Source organism: Toxoplasma gondii, chromosome III (genome assembly GCF_000006565.2).
Source record: "Toxoplasma gondii ME49 chromosome III, whole genome shotgun sequence".
Taxonomy (NCBI): domain Eukaryota; phylum Apicomplexa; class Conoidasida; order Eucoccidiorida; family Sarcocystidae; genus Toxoplasma; species Toxoplasma gondii.
Window position 1 is genome coordinate 511,401 of NC_031470.1, and position 14,434 is coordinate 525,834.

The following is a 14,434-nucleotide window of genomic DNA, read 5'->3' on the forward strand; positions in this document are numbered from 1 at the left end:
CGCCATAAAAGCGACAACTATGTCTTAGCTGCGGAGTCTCACACGGAAAGTAATAAATTTGCTTCGAACGTGTCGGTGACGAGATGGGATAAACGGCCGGAGCATGTTCGGCTATGCGTGTGTCCCTACTGTTGCAACGTCATCAGGTCGCGGCCGAGGAACACAAGTCCCTCTTACTTGGTAGACGACTTTCGTTTCGTGATGGACGTGCTTGCTAATTGTCACACACGCGGTAAAAAACATTGTCAGTGTTAGCGACCCGCAAAAGAACGTCCAGATGCGAGCTCTGCGTATATACGTGTGTATAACTGCGACAGAATTCCCAGAAGCGCTTCTCAAAGGCCGCAGACTTCCTGTTCGTGTAGACGGAAGCGAAAGGTCGTGGCATTTCTTCCCTCACAAGAAACATCTATTAACTCAGGCATTCAAGTCCCTTCCTCTCGCACTTCAGCAGTCAGCGGGTATTCAGACGGGCACCATTCTGCTCTCTTATCCCGTAAACGGAGTGACAGACCTCAATACTGAATTCACATATTGCTCTTCGTTTTTAAAAACACGAATAACACATAGTAGAGGCAACAAGGGATTGATCCACGTACACCTTGTTCCGGCCTACGGCAGCGATTGAGAGGTTAGAAACTATCGTCTCCCCACTTAGGACACGGAAAACATTGTGAAACATTCAGTAGGGAGAAGCCTGACGGTCCCCCGAAAAAAGCAGTGGTTTAGCGCACAGTGATGCCTGCAGTAGTTCGCCGGCGACACTCCTTAACGCAGATCAGTATCCGAGGAAGAAACAGTGTTCCGGAGAGTTTTGTTGGCGTTCAAAGATGAAGATATGTGTCAGATAAACGACTTAAACCGCTCAATGCCTGAGAGGCAGTCAGTAACGCGCTGCCTAGCCGTCCAAGGCAACTCACGGGAGGCCGCAGCTAGCCCAGACAGTGCCGACTGCACTCTACTTGAAACTTGGATCAGTGGTTCGTGGTTTGGATCAATTGTCAGTTCCTCATCGATCCTTAGTCAGTGGTTGTTTTTGTGGGGGCTTCTTGGTGTTGACTGAGAGGAAAAACACTAGAAGATGCACCGGCTGCACCGATGGCAACGCGTTCATTCCTTTTCGTGTTTTTGGCGCTCTCGTCCCTTGGGGGTCTGTGTAGCGAGTATGCTACTCAACGACCACTAGAACCGTACAGAGGTGAAACCGAACGGCCGCTGCCTGAACGCTTGGGCCAAAAGATGTACATTTCAGTAGTGCAACATAAGACACTCTCGTTCAGTCGTAGCTCTGGGGGCCCGTTCCGTCGTCAAAACCCTCAGACGTGGCCGAATTTTGTTCAACTTACCAGCACGTCTGGGGTGCCCCACCGGCGACGCGAAAGGGTAGCCGACGCTGATGAACCGACAACAAGTACGGGCAATCGTCGCGACAGAGCGTTCCCTCTCCGTTCATGGCTTCGACACGCAATACGGCGTTTAGGTGTAGGTGCAAACAACCGGAGACAAGGCGTCCAACATAAGGAGGTCTTGCCGTCTACCGAAGTGGCATCGATAGTGACACTGCTGCAGCAGCTGCAGCAGGAGATCGGGCGGTGCCGCCTGCAACAACGGACCAATGCACATTTGGAAGACACAGTTACGATACTCTTTTTCCGCCGGGGTTCCACAAGAGTGCTCTTGTCCGATGGCGGGAGACATACGCGAAACATACGCTATGATGGTGAAATTCTCGGCTCGGGGCCGTGGTCCCTTGTCTTGCGCGTGATGGATGTCGACGAGAATCAGGAGTACGCTTTGAAGGTCGCTCGACTGCGTGCTTCGCTATCTGGCGCTGCCGGATACCGGCAACTCTTAAGACAGGGCCTACTCCACCACAGGTTCACACCGCCTGTTTCTCCGCATCACGCGTTGTGGTGCTTGCAGTTGATGGTCGCTATTGACCTCCTCAAGCTTCCACGCATTCCCAGGTTCGTCAGAGAACCTAGCTCACGACTAACAATTGCAAACCGTTTCCTCTTGCTGCCGCTCGCGTATACTGACCTTCTGGCAGTACTGCGGGCGCTGTTCACCAGACAGGATGTCAGCGAAAGCCCCGGCGGTTTTCTTGCTCGACTGCACATGACCGCTCAAGTTGTGAAGGCGCTGGCGAGCTACCACAGCCAAGGCTTCGTCCACGGAGACCTAAAGCCACAGAAATTCTTGGTCATGGCAAATGGAAGCCTTGTTCTAGGTGGTTTCACAGAGGTCCGCACCCCCGGCGCACTGCGCTCCGGCGACGTATTCACTGAGTCGTACCTGCCTCCGGAGCATCTAGACCGAAACAGCGTCTACTCATTTGAAAGTGATACCTGGCAGCTGGGCTTGACCATATACCAGATATGGTGTTTGCTGCTACCGTTCGGGCTGATGACACCATTCGTTGCCGAGGGCCCAGAACGCCGTGTTTTTGAAGAAGTCGTGCAGCACCCCGGGGTTCAACCGTCGTTCAACGATCCTGACTGCTTCTCGAATGTTCCGGAGTATATCGAGATGATGGTACATCACATGCTTCAGTTCCATCCAGAAGACCGCCCAAGACCAGCTGATATCCTCATCAGCGATAACTTCCAGCGACTCCAGGATCACATTCAGCGTTTGGAGCGGTCGCAGGAAGAGGAAGAGTCGGTCCACGGCAGTCCAGCAGGAACACTCTCCCGTAATCCCTGAGGCGCTATGGTGTTGCACGACAAAACGGGGTCCGAGAGCAGCCACACGAGCATCTAATTGATTTAATTGCTGAACGACACGGGTTGCCAGGGGGACGGACGCTGTGGATGGAAGTTAGTGTGGGACTAATTAGATTGTTGCCATTTCATCCGATTCATCCCGTACACGGGCGACTGCATATCTGAAGTGGCTGTGGGAACCTAGATCCGATCGAGTGATGGAAGGCCGATATGGAGAAATCACTGGTTCATTCGTTGGCACCGAGAGCCATTCTGTCGAAAACGAACAACACCTGTATCTGTCATGTGCTCGTAGCAAGATGGTAAACGGAAGTTTAAGAAGATTGCTCGGCAGTGACACTGTGTCTCACGGAAGATGTCAATGACGGCCACAAGAGAAGGCGTTGGGCATCGTATCATTCGTCGTGTGAAGAGCCACTGACGGAACACCGTCCCGGAAAGTATGCTGTGTTTCTTCTGTAGTCTGGAATCGTCGAGCGAACCGTCGCTGGTGGCTGTGATTGTCTACTTGTTCACCGGGAACACACGTCCGTATCCGCGACATACGAGCGAGGACTGATATCACAAGCAAACCCCAAAATTTGTTGTTTGTCGACGAAAGGTAAAATATTCATGGAAACATGAAGTGGTACTTCATGAAGGGCTGAAAGCTGTAAGCTTAAAACAAATGTAACATCGTCGATGAGGCATCGATCGAATTCATTGATTGCTCGCTCTTAGGGTATACCGGATTGCAAGCTGGCGAAGGCCATGGTGCCACCTGACTCCTGACGTGGCTCTCCCGTATTCGATCAGCTAAGCAAATGTGTGTCCAGCGACAATATCGTTTGCAGATTTATGCACGTGGCTGGCCATATGCCTTGCATTTCCCTATTCTGTCCCGGAGGATGCAGCCGGAGGCAACGTATCACATTTTACATTGGCTGATAGCGTAGACTCTTACGAGCTGTGTGAGGATACTTGTGTAGTAAGTCCGAAACGAGGATCAAGTAGCGACAGTAAGTGAGAACGACACGACAGAGGCGCTCTGTTCTGATTGTCGTCATGAGAGCGTTGACCAAGCCACTTCTTTTTCGCTGACGGAATGCTTTTGACGCTGGAAGGCCGATGGGACGTACTGCTGATGAGCAGATTAACGGCTGAAGCGAAGCATTCTATGCTGGGACGCGGCGTGGTCAACTGGGGGGGGACGGTTGTTCGCATATATATAGTTATATACATATAGGTTGATTGATAGGTGATGAATGAAAACTCATATGTATATATGTATGTAGACAGGAAGATGTAGGCATGCATGTACACGTGTCTGTGAGGCTAACGTATTTGTGCACATATACAAAGGATCGTGAAGACGTGACTATAAAAAGCTCAAATTTCAAGCATTCCGACGGTGTCAAGCAGTGTGATGAAAACTGGCAGAGACAAACGGCTGGCTCCTGTTGCTGCACGCCTCAAGCTATCGCTGTTGTTCGGACAGTGGCCCAGCGAGAATCCTACGCTTGGAACTTTCTCAGTCCCTTCGACCTATTGACGTGAGAGAGTCTAGACAGCACAAGCGTACAAGTGTTAGACTGAAGTCACGAAATGCGCTTCAGCGTACTCAAATGAATACTGAAAATGACAGCTCTCACAACTCCTCAACAAATGCTTTGGACTGTTTTCCGTCGGTACGATTGACAAGAGTGAGAAGCGACTGTGACAATTTATTGGAGAGTCTCCAGCGTTGCGGTCCTGGTCGATTGACACCTCGCGTGCTTTATGGATTTGAGCACCTAATTCTGCAAACAGGTCGATAGCCGCCGACATGTTGACTTCCAAAATCGTGCTTTACTAAGTGGACAAACAGATCAGATATTTCCTAAACTGAGCAGTCGTGCTTCACAGTAGCTCCCGACCCTTTGGAAAACTGCATGTGGTCACAATCACGTCGATCTGCGCGTACCCCTCTACTACGGCGGTCACGCTGGAATGCGGCTTAGACTGTTTCAGCGTAGTTTCCAGGATCTGAAAAAGTTTTCGCTCTGCCCATCACTTCACGCGCCATGTTCAACTCGTTGTGATCTGGTCTGGTGTCCTTCGCCGAACTCAGAAATCAATCCTGCGTGCCGGCATCCTATCCTGGTGCTCCGCTTTTGCCCTCTCAGCGAACTACGTGGGAACTTCCCAACTCGGACGGACGTGACACGGCATCAGTTTACGTATCTCCTCCGCTGCTCAATTACCTTGCTATACAAGGTTCAGCAAGTATCAGCACTCTCGTCCTTGGAATGCTACTCTCTGAGACAGAGTCACACTCTTCACACATGCATTTCTACCCTGTAGAGAACGAACATTTACCTTCAACACTTCTCCATCGGTTACAGCCTATCGCATCTCTTGTCATATTCCATTCGTCTGCTCGATGGCACATCCGGCAGACAACCGGTGACATACTGCACCGACACTGGCTGAAAACCCCACAGTAGCAAAGTTCGTCGCTCGCCCAGAATCGTCGGTCTGTACACCTGAGAGGCTGCGGTTCGCTCGCGCGCTTTGCTCGAGGAAACACTCGCTGACTGGAGGCATCTGAGAAAGTTGCAGCGCCAGAACGTCCCTCGCAAGCGGCGTCGTTCCGCGAGTTGCTGGGAGACCCCACCAAGTGGGTGCGGCGAGCGCGGATCCGGACGGGCGTCCGCAGGCGTCATTTGCGGGGAAGAGCGACGGAGGTGGAAGTGGAGAAAATTCCGGGACCGAAGAGTGAATCAATGGATGCTGAGGGAAAGGCGCCTCTGGCGAAGGCTTCAGCTTGTACAGGGGCGCGGGGGAAACTGGAGGGCTGAAACCGGACAAAACCTGCACCGAATTCGAGCCTTCCGGAGAGTTCACTCCTGTTTCGCTTGCTTGCACATTCAAACCAGAAGGCTGAGCAGACGCGAGAAACGGCGTCCGCACTGCACCTGGAGGCGACGCTCCAGCTGCGCTCAGGCCGAGGCCTCCGGCCCAGCCGACGCCTTCCATCGAAAGAGTTCCCAGTGCTGCTCCGGGCGCAGGAGCCACGCCTGTTGCCAGAACCGACGAGGGCACTGCGGAGGAAAGAGCCGCGGGAGGATGCACTGCAGATGAGGGCACCCTCATAAATGCCGCGCGTCCCCGAAACCCCGCCGCGTAAATATTCTGGTGGGCTGCTGAGTCACCTCCCCTCCACCTGAGAGAAGTCTCGTGCCTGCACCCGCCTGAGACAGAGAGCCCCATATGCGGTTCAGACATCCCTGAAGCTTCCTTAGGACGGTCCCGGGAAGGCTGAAAGACGAGGGGGTGCGAAGGAACCTCCCTCCCATCGACCTGGGCTCCGTTCTCGTGTGACCAGCCTGTCCGTTGACGCTGTTCACTGCACTCCACTCCACTGTTTTCCAAAGACTGTCTCTCTGCGCCCAAAGCGGGAGGCCCAGGCGTCTCCGATGCATCCTGGCTCCTCTCGTCCCCATGCAGGCGAGAATCGCGCGGGAGCTCTGGGCCGCGTGGGTTAAGCGCGTTCGCCGTTCGTCTGTTAGACTTATTGGCCTCTCGACCGGTGCCCCTCTCTTCGTTCTTTCCGGGTTCGCCGTCAGCTTCACTCTGCGTCACCACAGAAGGCGAACACCTTCCCTCGTCCAGTTGTCCTGAGTCTTTGACTCCGGGCCGCGGTGACTCTGTGCACCCATCTGCCGAAGGACCGGACCGGGAGGCTTCCGGTTCCTCTGCGACGCTCTGGCTACTCGTGGCGCCTGCAGGCTCTGCTTCTGTGTCGCCACGTTCTCGGGAGAAGCCAGCCCCGGAAAGTCGTTTTTCTTCCGATGAAGGCCGCGCTAACGCCTCCTGGGGCGGTGCTCTCAACTTACTGTGGAGACGCAGCACTAGGGCCTGCCGGTCGTCGACACCCTTCGAAGGCGCTTGCCCAGAGTTGTTCTCTGAGAAAAGGGGAGATAACACCGAAGTCAGCGAGGAGAGCGAGGCGAAGGCGGGGGAGGCTGCCGGAGAAGCAGAAGGAAAAACAGACGCACCAGACAGGAGGGGAGAACCACACGCATGCATTTGCCGGCCTGCGCGTTCAGGGTAACAGATGGAAGACGGCACCTGGTAAGCCTCCCCGCCACTCGCGGGCCGGCTGGCGGTGGAGGAAGTCGAACTCGCCTCGAGAAGCGCAGACGGCAGAGGCAAGGGAGAAGCAGCGAGTCCAGTCGGCGGAAGGGGAAGGGCAGAGGCGGCGCGGGTCATGGAACCTCCAGGAAGTTGAGACAGCGACAGACCTGGGCGACTCGTTCTGGAAGCGAGCAAGCTCGGAGACACTCCCGGGATGGGTCGCGGAAGGTCCGTCGTGGAGCGTGCGACGGAGAGAAGGGGAGAGGGGAGAAAGGGAGAGTGGCGGCGGAGCTGAGCTGCACAGGAAACCACGAGGCCGGAGAGCGCGAGCTGAAAAACGCTGAGAAGGCTTTTCGTCTTGATGACTCGAAGCGAAGCACAAGAGACGCCTGAGATGTTCGTTTGACAAACGAGGCGCCACAAGTCTGTGCCACGGCGAAGAGCCACGGAGGCCCGACGGGCGGCCACCTACGGCCTGCTCGTTTCCTGTGAAAGTTTTCTCCATGCGAAAAGGCTCCATGTGGATCTCACGGAAACAGACACGGGGCAGCGATCCCAGACCTTCGACGGACTTCCCAACTTTCCCTTTCGTCACTTGGTGAACCTCGCCTCCTCCCCGTCAGCTTTTTTCAACGTGCCTCAAGCAGACTGCCCCCGCTTCTGGGTTACCGAGGATCACCTCCTGCCCTACATATATATACATATCCACATATCCATACACATATCCATATATATATATATATAAAAGCATCTATGCATACATATATACATACACCTGCAGCATATGCCTAGATGCACGTTTACGAGTGCACTCATGTATATACATATATATATATATATATGTATATATACGTGCATATGCACACACATATCCATGCATGCAAACGGATCCTGTGCACATATTGATGCATGTATATAAGCACACATATGCGAATATACATATATCTCACGGGCTTTGCCTGTGCGGGTCTTACCTAGCTCAAGGCGTTTCGCCTCCAATAGGTCGATGGCAGATGCAGTTACGCTATGACAGAAGGGGGGCTTGAGGCCCTCAGCGCCGAGTGTCTGGGGTCCAGGAGGAAGAATCCCGTGTGGGGGGCGATGTCGAAACTGTCCAGAGCCAGACTGAGGAGGCAGGATCGGTGAAGCGTCGACCGTGCCTCGGGTGGCTTCATGCAGAGCCAGGTAGTTGCCGGCAACTCCATGCGCACTGGCAACTCCCACTGCACCGGGGACGACCTGGGGTTTCGGGATGAAAGACTGAACCTTTTCCGCTTGAGTGGCGAGAATTCGAGACACAAGGGGGAAGGCGGAAGGCGCGGGGACCATGGGAGCTGCGCTGGAGCAGGATGCGAAAGGCTGGGGTGCCTGAGTCGTCGGGGCAGTGAGGCCCTGAGGGGCCAGAGAGGGAAAGGGCGCGGAGCCGAGCTGTGGGGTGCGAGCGAAGTAGAAATGCGCGAACGGCTGGACCGAAGCGGGAGAGCAAGAGGCCGCAGAGAAGGTGGAAGCCGACGCGAGTCCACTGCGCTTCTTGTCGTACCCAGGGAGAAGATGCGTGTCTTGGGGAAGGTCTACAAGGGCCAGCCGCGAGCGGTGAGTCTTCGCGGCGACCCTTCTTCCGGTCAGGCGCCATCTCTCCACGAACGCCGCCGTCAAGCGCTTCGCCCCCTCGCGGCCAAAGCGAGCGCAGGAGATCGTCTTCAGCCTCATGCTTCCCTTGTATCTGTATCGCACCCGGAATTCCTTGAAAACACAAGAAGCGAAACGCCTCACAACGCAGGCCAAGTGACAGCAGAAGAGAGCCCCTCTAGAAGGAGTAAAAAGAATCAAACACAACACAACGCAATGGGAGCAGAAAGCCTTTGTACAAACGCAGTTGCAGCACACATTGCTGGACACAGGCAGCCTCTTTACAGCAGCGGCAATCGTTCGAATGAGGCAGACCCCAACCTAAAGGCTGCGAAACGCTCTCGCAGCGAGTCACAGTTCTGCACTAGCGCGGGTCCTTCCCCGCGAGAGACACCCTCACTTCGTGATATGAGGAGACGAAACATAAGCGAAGGAACATGAAGATTGTACATACGAAGATACAGAGAAAAGTACGTGCATGATGTGCACAACAGCATGCAGTGGAAGCATCTCTACAGATAGGATATAAATGAGTATATAAAGTTGCATGGTGTCATGGACGCCGGTTTCGCTGCCATCCGTTCTCGGATCCGCGTGCAAACCCAGAAACGGGGAAACTCAAATGTTCAAGGTCCAGACTTTTTTCGGCGCAGCCGCTCACCTGGTTGTGAGGGTGGAAGTGCGGTTGCCACAAGGCGTCAGCAGCGCCCACGTTCACTCGACGTTCCTTCTTCTTTTTTTTTGCATGGCCTTCCTCGCCCTCGCTTTCGCTGCTCGTTCCGAAAGAGAGAGCGCAGGATGGGTGCGGTGGCAGCGTAGGACCTGTGTAGTGTCGCCGGAAGAAGTCTTTCGTCGAGAGGCGTTTCTCAGGTCGGGCGTCGTCCGCGACAGAGACTGAAGCGGTGTTCGATGCATCGAGAGGCTTTCTCAGGCCCCCGCAACTCTTCACAGACAGGCGAGAGTCGCCCCGGTCAGTCGCCGCCCCTCCTGTTACACCTTCTTCTCTTGCCTCCCAACTCGGCCTCGAGTGGAGCCTGTGGGCCTCAACGAACTCAAACATGCTGTTGGTCGGCTCGCTTCCTGTCGCCTTCTGTCGGAGCGCAGCATTCGTCGACGAACCCGATGAAGGATTCACCTGCCTGTCGGTCGCTTGCGGCGAGCTCCGCGTCGTGCCTGGCTCAAACGAGTCTTCCTCGGATGCTTCGGACTCCGCGCTGCTGTGTCCCCGGTCTCTCAGCTGTCTTTGTGAATGCAACAGCTGCGACCCATAGAGAGACGCGTCTTCTGACTCTCGACAGTTTTTGTGTGGGGTTGGCTCTTCTGCCATCCCCGCGACTGCCTCCCTGTCTTCTGGTCCCCCAGGCTCGAGCCCGTGCACAAACAAGACTACTGGGCCCTCTCGGCCCCGCTGAAGAGGCGAGGAAGTCACCGCGAGGGGAGGCTCTCCAAGCGGTTGTGTCGTCACTGCCCCGTCGCCTCCGACGGGGCTAGAGACAGGAGACACTTTGTTTCTCGAGCGCGTTTCAGCACAACCGGCTTCTGCGTGGGTCTGCTCCAGAGTCGCAGAGAACAGACCAATTGGCGGACGACCGTTTTTACCTGGAGACAGCTCCATCGTGTGTTCCTTTCCACGAGAGATACAAGCGGTAGGGGAGCTTTGGGTCGCGGGTCTTGGAAGGATTTTCGGGGCGAGAGACGACGGGGACAGGTGTGGCTCTTGGTCTTCTTTTCCTTGTTCCTCTTTTTCGTTCGCCTCTTCAAAGTCCGCCGCACTTCTCTCTAGGCCCTCTTCTCCTCGGCTACTGCTGCCCGCCGCCGCCAGAGGGGAAAAGGATCGCCTGCCTGCCTCATCGCCTCCCAAACGCTCTGAGAGTCGCCGCGGCTCTTCGCTTTCTTGGCCACTCCCCCGCACTGAGGAAGCGAAGCCCTGGCTTTCGCCCTCAAGCAGAGACACGGGACGCCCCCGGCATGCAGCTGGAGCTTCCTGCGCGAGCGGCGGGGACCCGGTGAGGGACGGCGCGTGAGAGAGATCGACAGGGAGCAGGCTCGGGGCTGGCACAGGGTGTCCGGGGGCCTCGCAGGTAGCGAGGGAAGAGAACTCGTTGGCGCCTGCAGGACGGGGAGGGAAAGAGGAAGAGAGACAGACAGTGGGGGACCGCGTCGATGAGGTCGTCGACTTGTTCGCGTCCGCCTTACCGGAACAGCGAGCGACACTGTCCGGTGGACCTGTTGTTGTGAAACTTCTCTTCGCTTCTTCCCGGCCCGGCAGAGCACAGGCGGCACGGACAAGCGGCATATGCCTTTGAGAAGCCGCTGGAGCTGGCAACGAAGGGGGAGAAGATCCAGGCGTCGAGGCAGTCGACGCAGGCGAGAACGCGGGGCGCTGAGAGTCGTTGGACAGGCCCGGGAGAGATTCCGGTTGCAGCGTCGCAGTTTTATGCTCGAACAACATGTGAAGAAGACGAATTTGCAGAAGTTGAGCCCGGGAAAAACTCGAAATGCATGCGCCTTCCGGGACAAAGGAGCCTCCTCCGACGTCACGCCGCTCGGCCGGTGGAGACACGCTGAAAACGTCAGGGCCATCTTGAGCCGCAGCCAGAGACTCTGGGGCAGAGGGTGACAAAGGGAGAGAGGGCGATAAAGAGACAGAAGTAGGTAGCGGTAGCGAAGGTGACAAAGGGAGAGAATGCAATGAAGAGATAGACGGAGGTAGAGGTAGCGAAGCTGACAAAGGGAGAGAAGTCGGTTCTGGGAACGCGGGAGGCGGCTGCGCCAGGAGGCCTGGAGAAGGCGAGAATGGCATTCTGTGATTTAGAAAGGGTGCACTCGATGCGTTTGAGGAGGGAAAGAGGGAGCGAGGGACCGGAGAAGACACTGTGTTTTCGTTTGAGCTGGGGCTTTTCAGGATTGCCTGAGTGTGGATTTGGTGTTCACGAGCGAGCCTTGACTTTGCTGCGATCTCAACTCCGTAACCCGAGTGAAACAGCGTGTGGTCTTTTGTGGTGTCTGCACGCGTTTCTCCTCCACTTTTCCGGTCGCTCGCTTCCACCTCCGACGCATTGTGCTCCGCCTTGCTTTCTCGTCCTTCATTCCATGAGACTCTGTCTCGAGCTGTGAAGGACGCTGGGTTCGACCCCGTGAGCGAGTCCGGCGCCGCTTTCACCGTTTTTGGCCTCTTACTGCCAGGGTCTCTAGACGAGTCTTCCTGACTTGGAAGCGACGCTCTGCGGAGTCGCTCTGTCATCCGAACGCCTCGCCTCCCTTCTCCATCCACAGCCTCTCGGTTCCTTCTCCACGTGTGTCTCTTCGCTCGCCTTCGCCCTTCATCTCGCGCCTCTCGGCGCCCACAAATCCCCGCCGTCGGTGCGGCCTCCCGCCCCCTTGATCGCGGGCCTGGAGGGGAGACAGTTGAAGCCCCGGGCGCGTTTCTGGGCCTCCCGCGTTTCCTGCGAATTCTCTCTTTGACGGGTCCATAGCTCGTTTCCTTCCCATTCAAGTCGGTTTCGGCATCGTCTTTGCTTTCTACAGCGTCCGTGGCCGTCTTTCCAAGGAATGCGGAGGCCCGGCCTGCGGCGCTCCGTCGCGTGCGCCGGCGGCCAGGGTTCTCCTCAAATCCTTTCAGTCTTCCTCGTCTTCCTTCTACTCTTTGCTGAGTGGAACGCAAGCGAATGTCCTTTGCCACGGCTTCTTCGAGATGTCCCCACAGACGTCGCGCCGCTGGCCGCCTCGCCTTCCGCGCTTCAGGCGAAAGTTCCATGGTTGCGACCTAGTTTGGAGCGGAGCTTATTTAACGCAACCACATGGGCAAGGGGCTGTTGCACCATGCAGCGCCTCTTTATAAGAGAGCAATCGAATGCAGGGTCGAATTACCCGATCTGGGCACAGTGTTTTTCGCATATAAAACGCACACTTCTAGATGAGACAGAGCCACGGAGAGGAACGCGGCTCAACAGAGGGGTCTCGGCTCTTGGAGACCGAATATGTAGGGAGAAAATCCCTTTTCACATCCTGGGGTGCCTCTAAACCGTAAAAAGGGAATCAGGCCGAGATGTTGGGAGGAAGGAAGCAGTCAAGAGTTGCGTTGCAGTTTCGCCTTTTCTGGCGAGGCGCCAGCTCTGAGCGAAAAGAAAGAAATCGAGTTGTCTGTGCGACTGGAGCGAAGCGTTTTTGCGTGTGTATGGCGGCACCTTGCTCCTATGACTTTCTAGGCTTGTTTTATTCATTTGCATAAACAGTCACGACACACTGGATTTCGTTTTCAAGCTGCTGTCAGTCTAGTTCTTAGAAGTCCCGCGGGTAACTGCCGGTGTCCTCAGAGTTTCGTACGAATCCAAAAAGTAAAAAGTGTCGAGTTTTGAACAACACTGTGCCGCAACATGCCTTGCAGATGCTAGCTTTTTCAAGCAGTGTTGCGCAAAAGGCAAATGGGGAGGCCTAGTGTGTCCTTTCTCGCGATAACCCGTGTGTTCTGCCGCGAATTGGTCAGCGCGTTGTGAGCACGCGAAGTTTGCTTTCCGGCGCGGTTAGCGATTCGATCCAGAATTCCTTGCGTCCAGACTTATGAAAGAAAGGAAACGGCACGAGGCGCAGGTGAGAGAGCCGACAGATCTACCGGGTCGGCTGGATGGTTTCGAGTGTGGCGTCTACTCTGTTCCTGGCGGTCTTCGACAACGCTACTTAGGAGGACTAAGAGTAAGCGTTGGTTGCGGAGTAAGCGAAGATGTGAATGGGAAGTGTATGTAAAAGGTGAAAGAAAGCCAAAACCGCGGTGTCACTGACAATGAGCTACGGCTTGTTGAAGCGATCGCGCGGTCACTCGCGCAAATTGCAAGGTAACTCGATGCAGCGCGCGTGAAACGTCAGAACTTGCCCGAAGGAGAAAGCTAGGGTGGCTGGACGAAGCAGAAAACGCGTGCGAGTACGAGAAAGCCTTCGCTTTTTTCTGACGGTAAACTTTCAGCATTTCACTGAGTTCCTGTCGAGCAACAGATGCGCACAGCACAGCCGTCAAGGCGGTTCTCGCGCCTCGCTGCGGCACGCCTTCGAATGCTCGGCTTTTTTACACATGAAATCACCGATTTCCGGTGAGAAAGAAGACAGGGTAGCTTTTCACAGTTGGAGTGCTATCCACTTCAGAGGCTAAGGAAGGATACGGGACGAAAGGATGGGTGGAACGGATGTATGCAGATTTGCGAACTCGTTTTGACAGCTGCAGTAGCGGGAAGACGATCTGCCACACTTTGGTGCAAAACAAAGGCGCTTTCTTGCGGTGCCTTTGCAGGAGTAGATCTCAAACTTAGAACCGCGGAGAAAAGAGAAAGGGTGCAGGACGAGAAACTGACCACACAAAATTCTCATTTCGTCGGCTCTACGGATCCCTGGCACTGACGACGGGCAGAGCACTGATTCTGGATCTCTTTTGTGAAACATTGAGATGCGCGGACAGCTATTCCCCGTTCTTCTCATATCTGCGATTTTCTCTCGCAGTTCTGTCTGCCCGCCACGCCTTGTTGCCCTGATACGTTTTCCGTGATCGGAAGGCGTTTTCATACGCTCGGCCACAACGCCGTGGGCGCTTGAAAACTGCCACCGTATCCCCTAGAAAAAATCGGTCAACTGCTCTCCCTCCGGTGACAACTAAAGTAGAGAAACCGCCTTTTCTTTCCCCACCTTCAAAGAAAGGCCGATCTGCTGCGAAAAGAAAGATCCTAAAAAGGACTCTCTATAGGAAAAACTTGTAGAGGAAGACCCCAGGAGAGAACACAATAGAGAGGATCCTGTATAGAAAACACCTACGGAGAGGGAGCCTAAGAATAAAAACCTACCATAGAAAGACCATATAAAAAACAAGGCTAAGTCTTTCCTTCAGGGAGAAAAACCCAAGCGGTTGGCGATACACAACTGTTAGGCAGTCACCGTCTCATTTTCCACCTTCCAAAAGAAACGCTTGTCCAGTCCTCCCAAAAAGGCACTACAACGTC

General features: G+C 55.0%; 2 protein-coding genes across 2 annotated transcripts; one reads left to right on the forward strand and one right to left on the reverse strand.

Annotated features, from left to right (window-relative positions):
* Nucleotides 1-976: 976 nt before the first annotated feature.
* ROP24 (rhoptry kinase family protein ROP24 (incomplete catalytic triad)) lies at nt 977-4,016 on the forward strand. Its single transcript, XM_002369303.2, has one exon. The coding sequence runs from the start codon at nt 1,099-1,101 to the stop codon at nt 2,704-2,706; it is 1,608 nt and encodes a 535-aa protein (XP_002369344.1). The 5' UTR covers nt 977-1,098; the 3' UTR covers nt 2,707-4,016.
* A 1,089-nt stretch (nt 4,017-5,105) lies between these two features.
* Nucleotides 5,106-12,210, reverse strand: AP2III1 (AP2 domain transcription factor AP2III-1; the record flags this gene model as incomplete). The annotated part of the gene is made up of 3 exons (XM_018780982.1): nt 5,106-7,120; nt 7,799-8,567; nt 9,115-12,210. The coding sequence occupies 3 exons, from the start codon at nt 12,208-12,210 to the stop codon at nt 5,106-5,108; spliced, it is 5,880 nt and encodes a 1,959-aa protein (XP_018638208.1).
* Nucleotides 12,211-14,434: the final 2,224 nt, after the last annotated feature.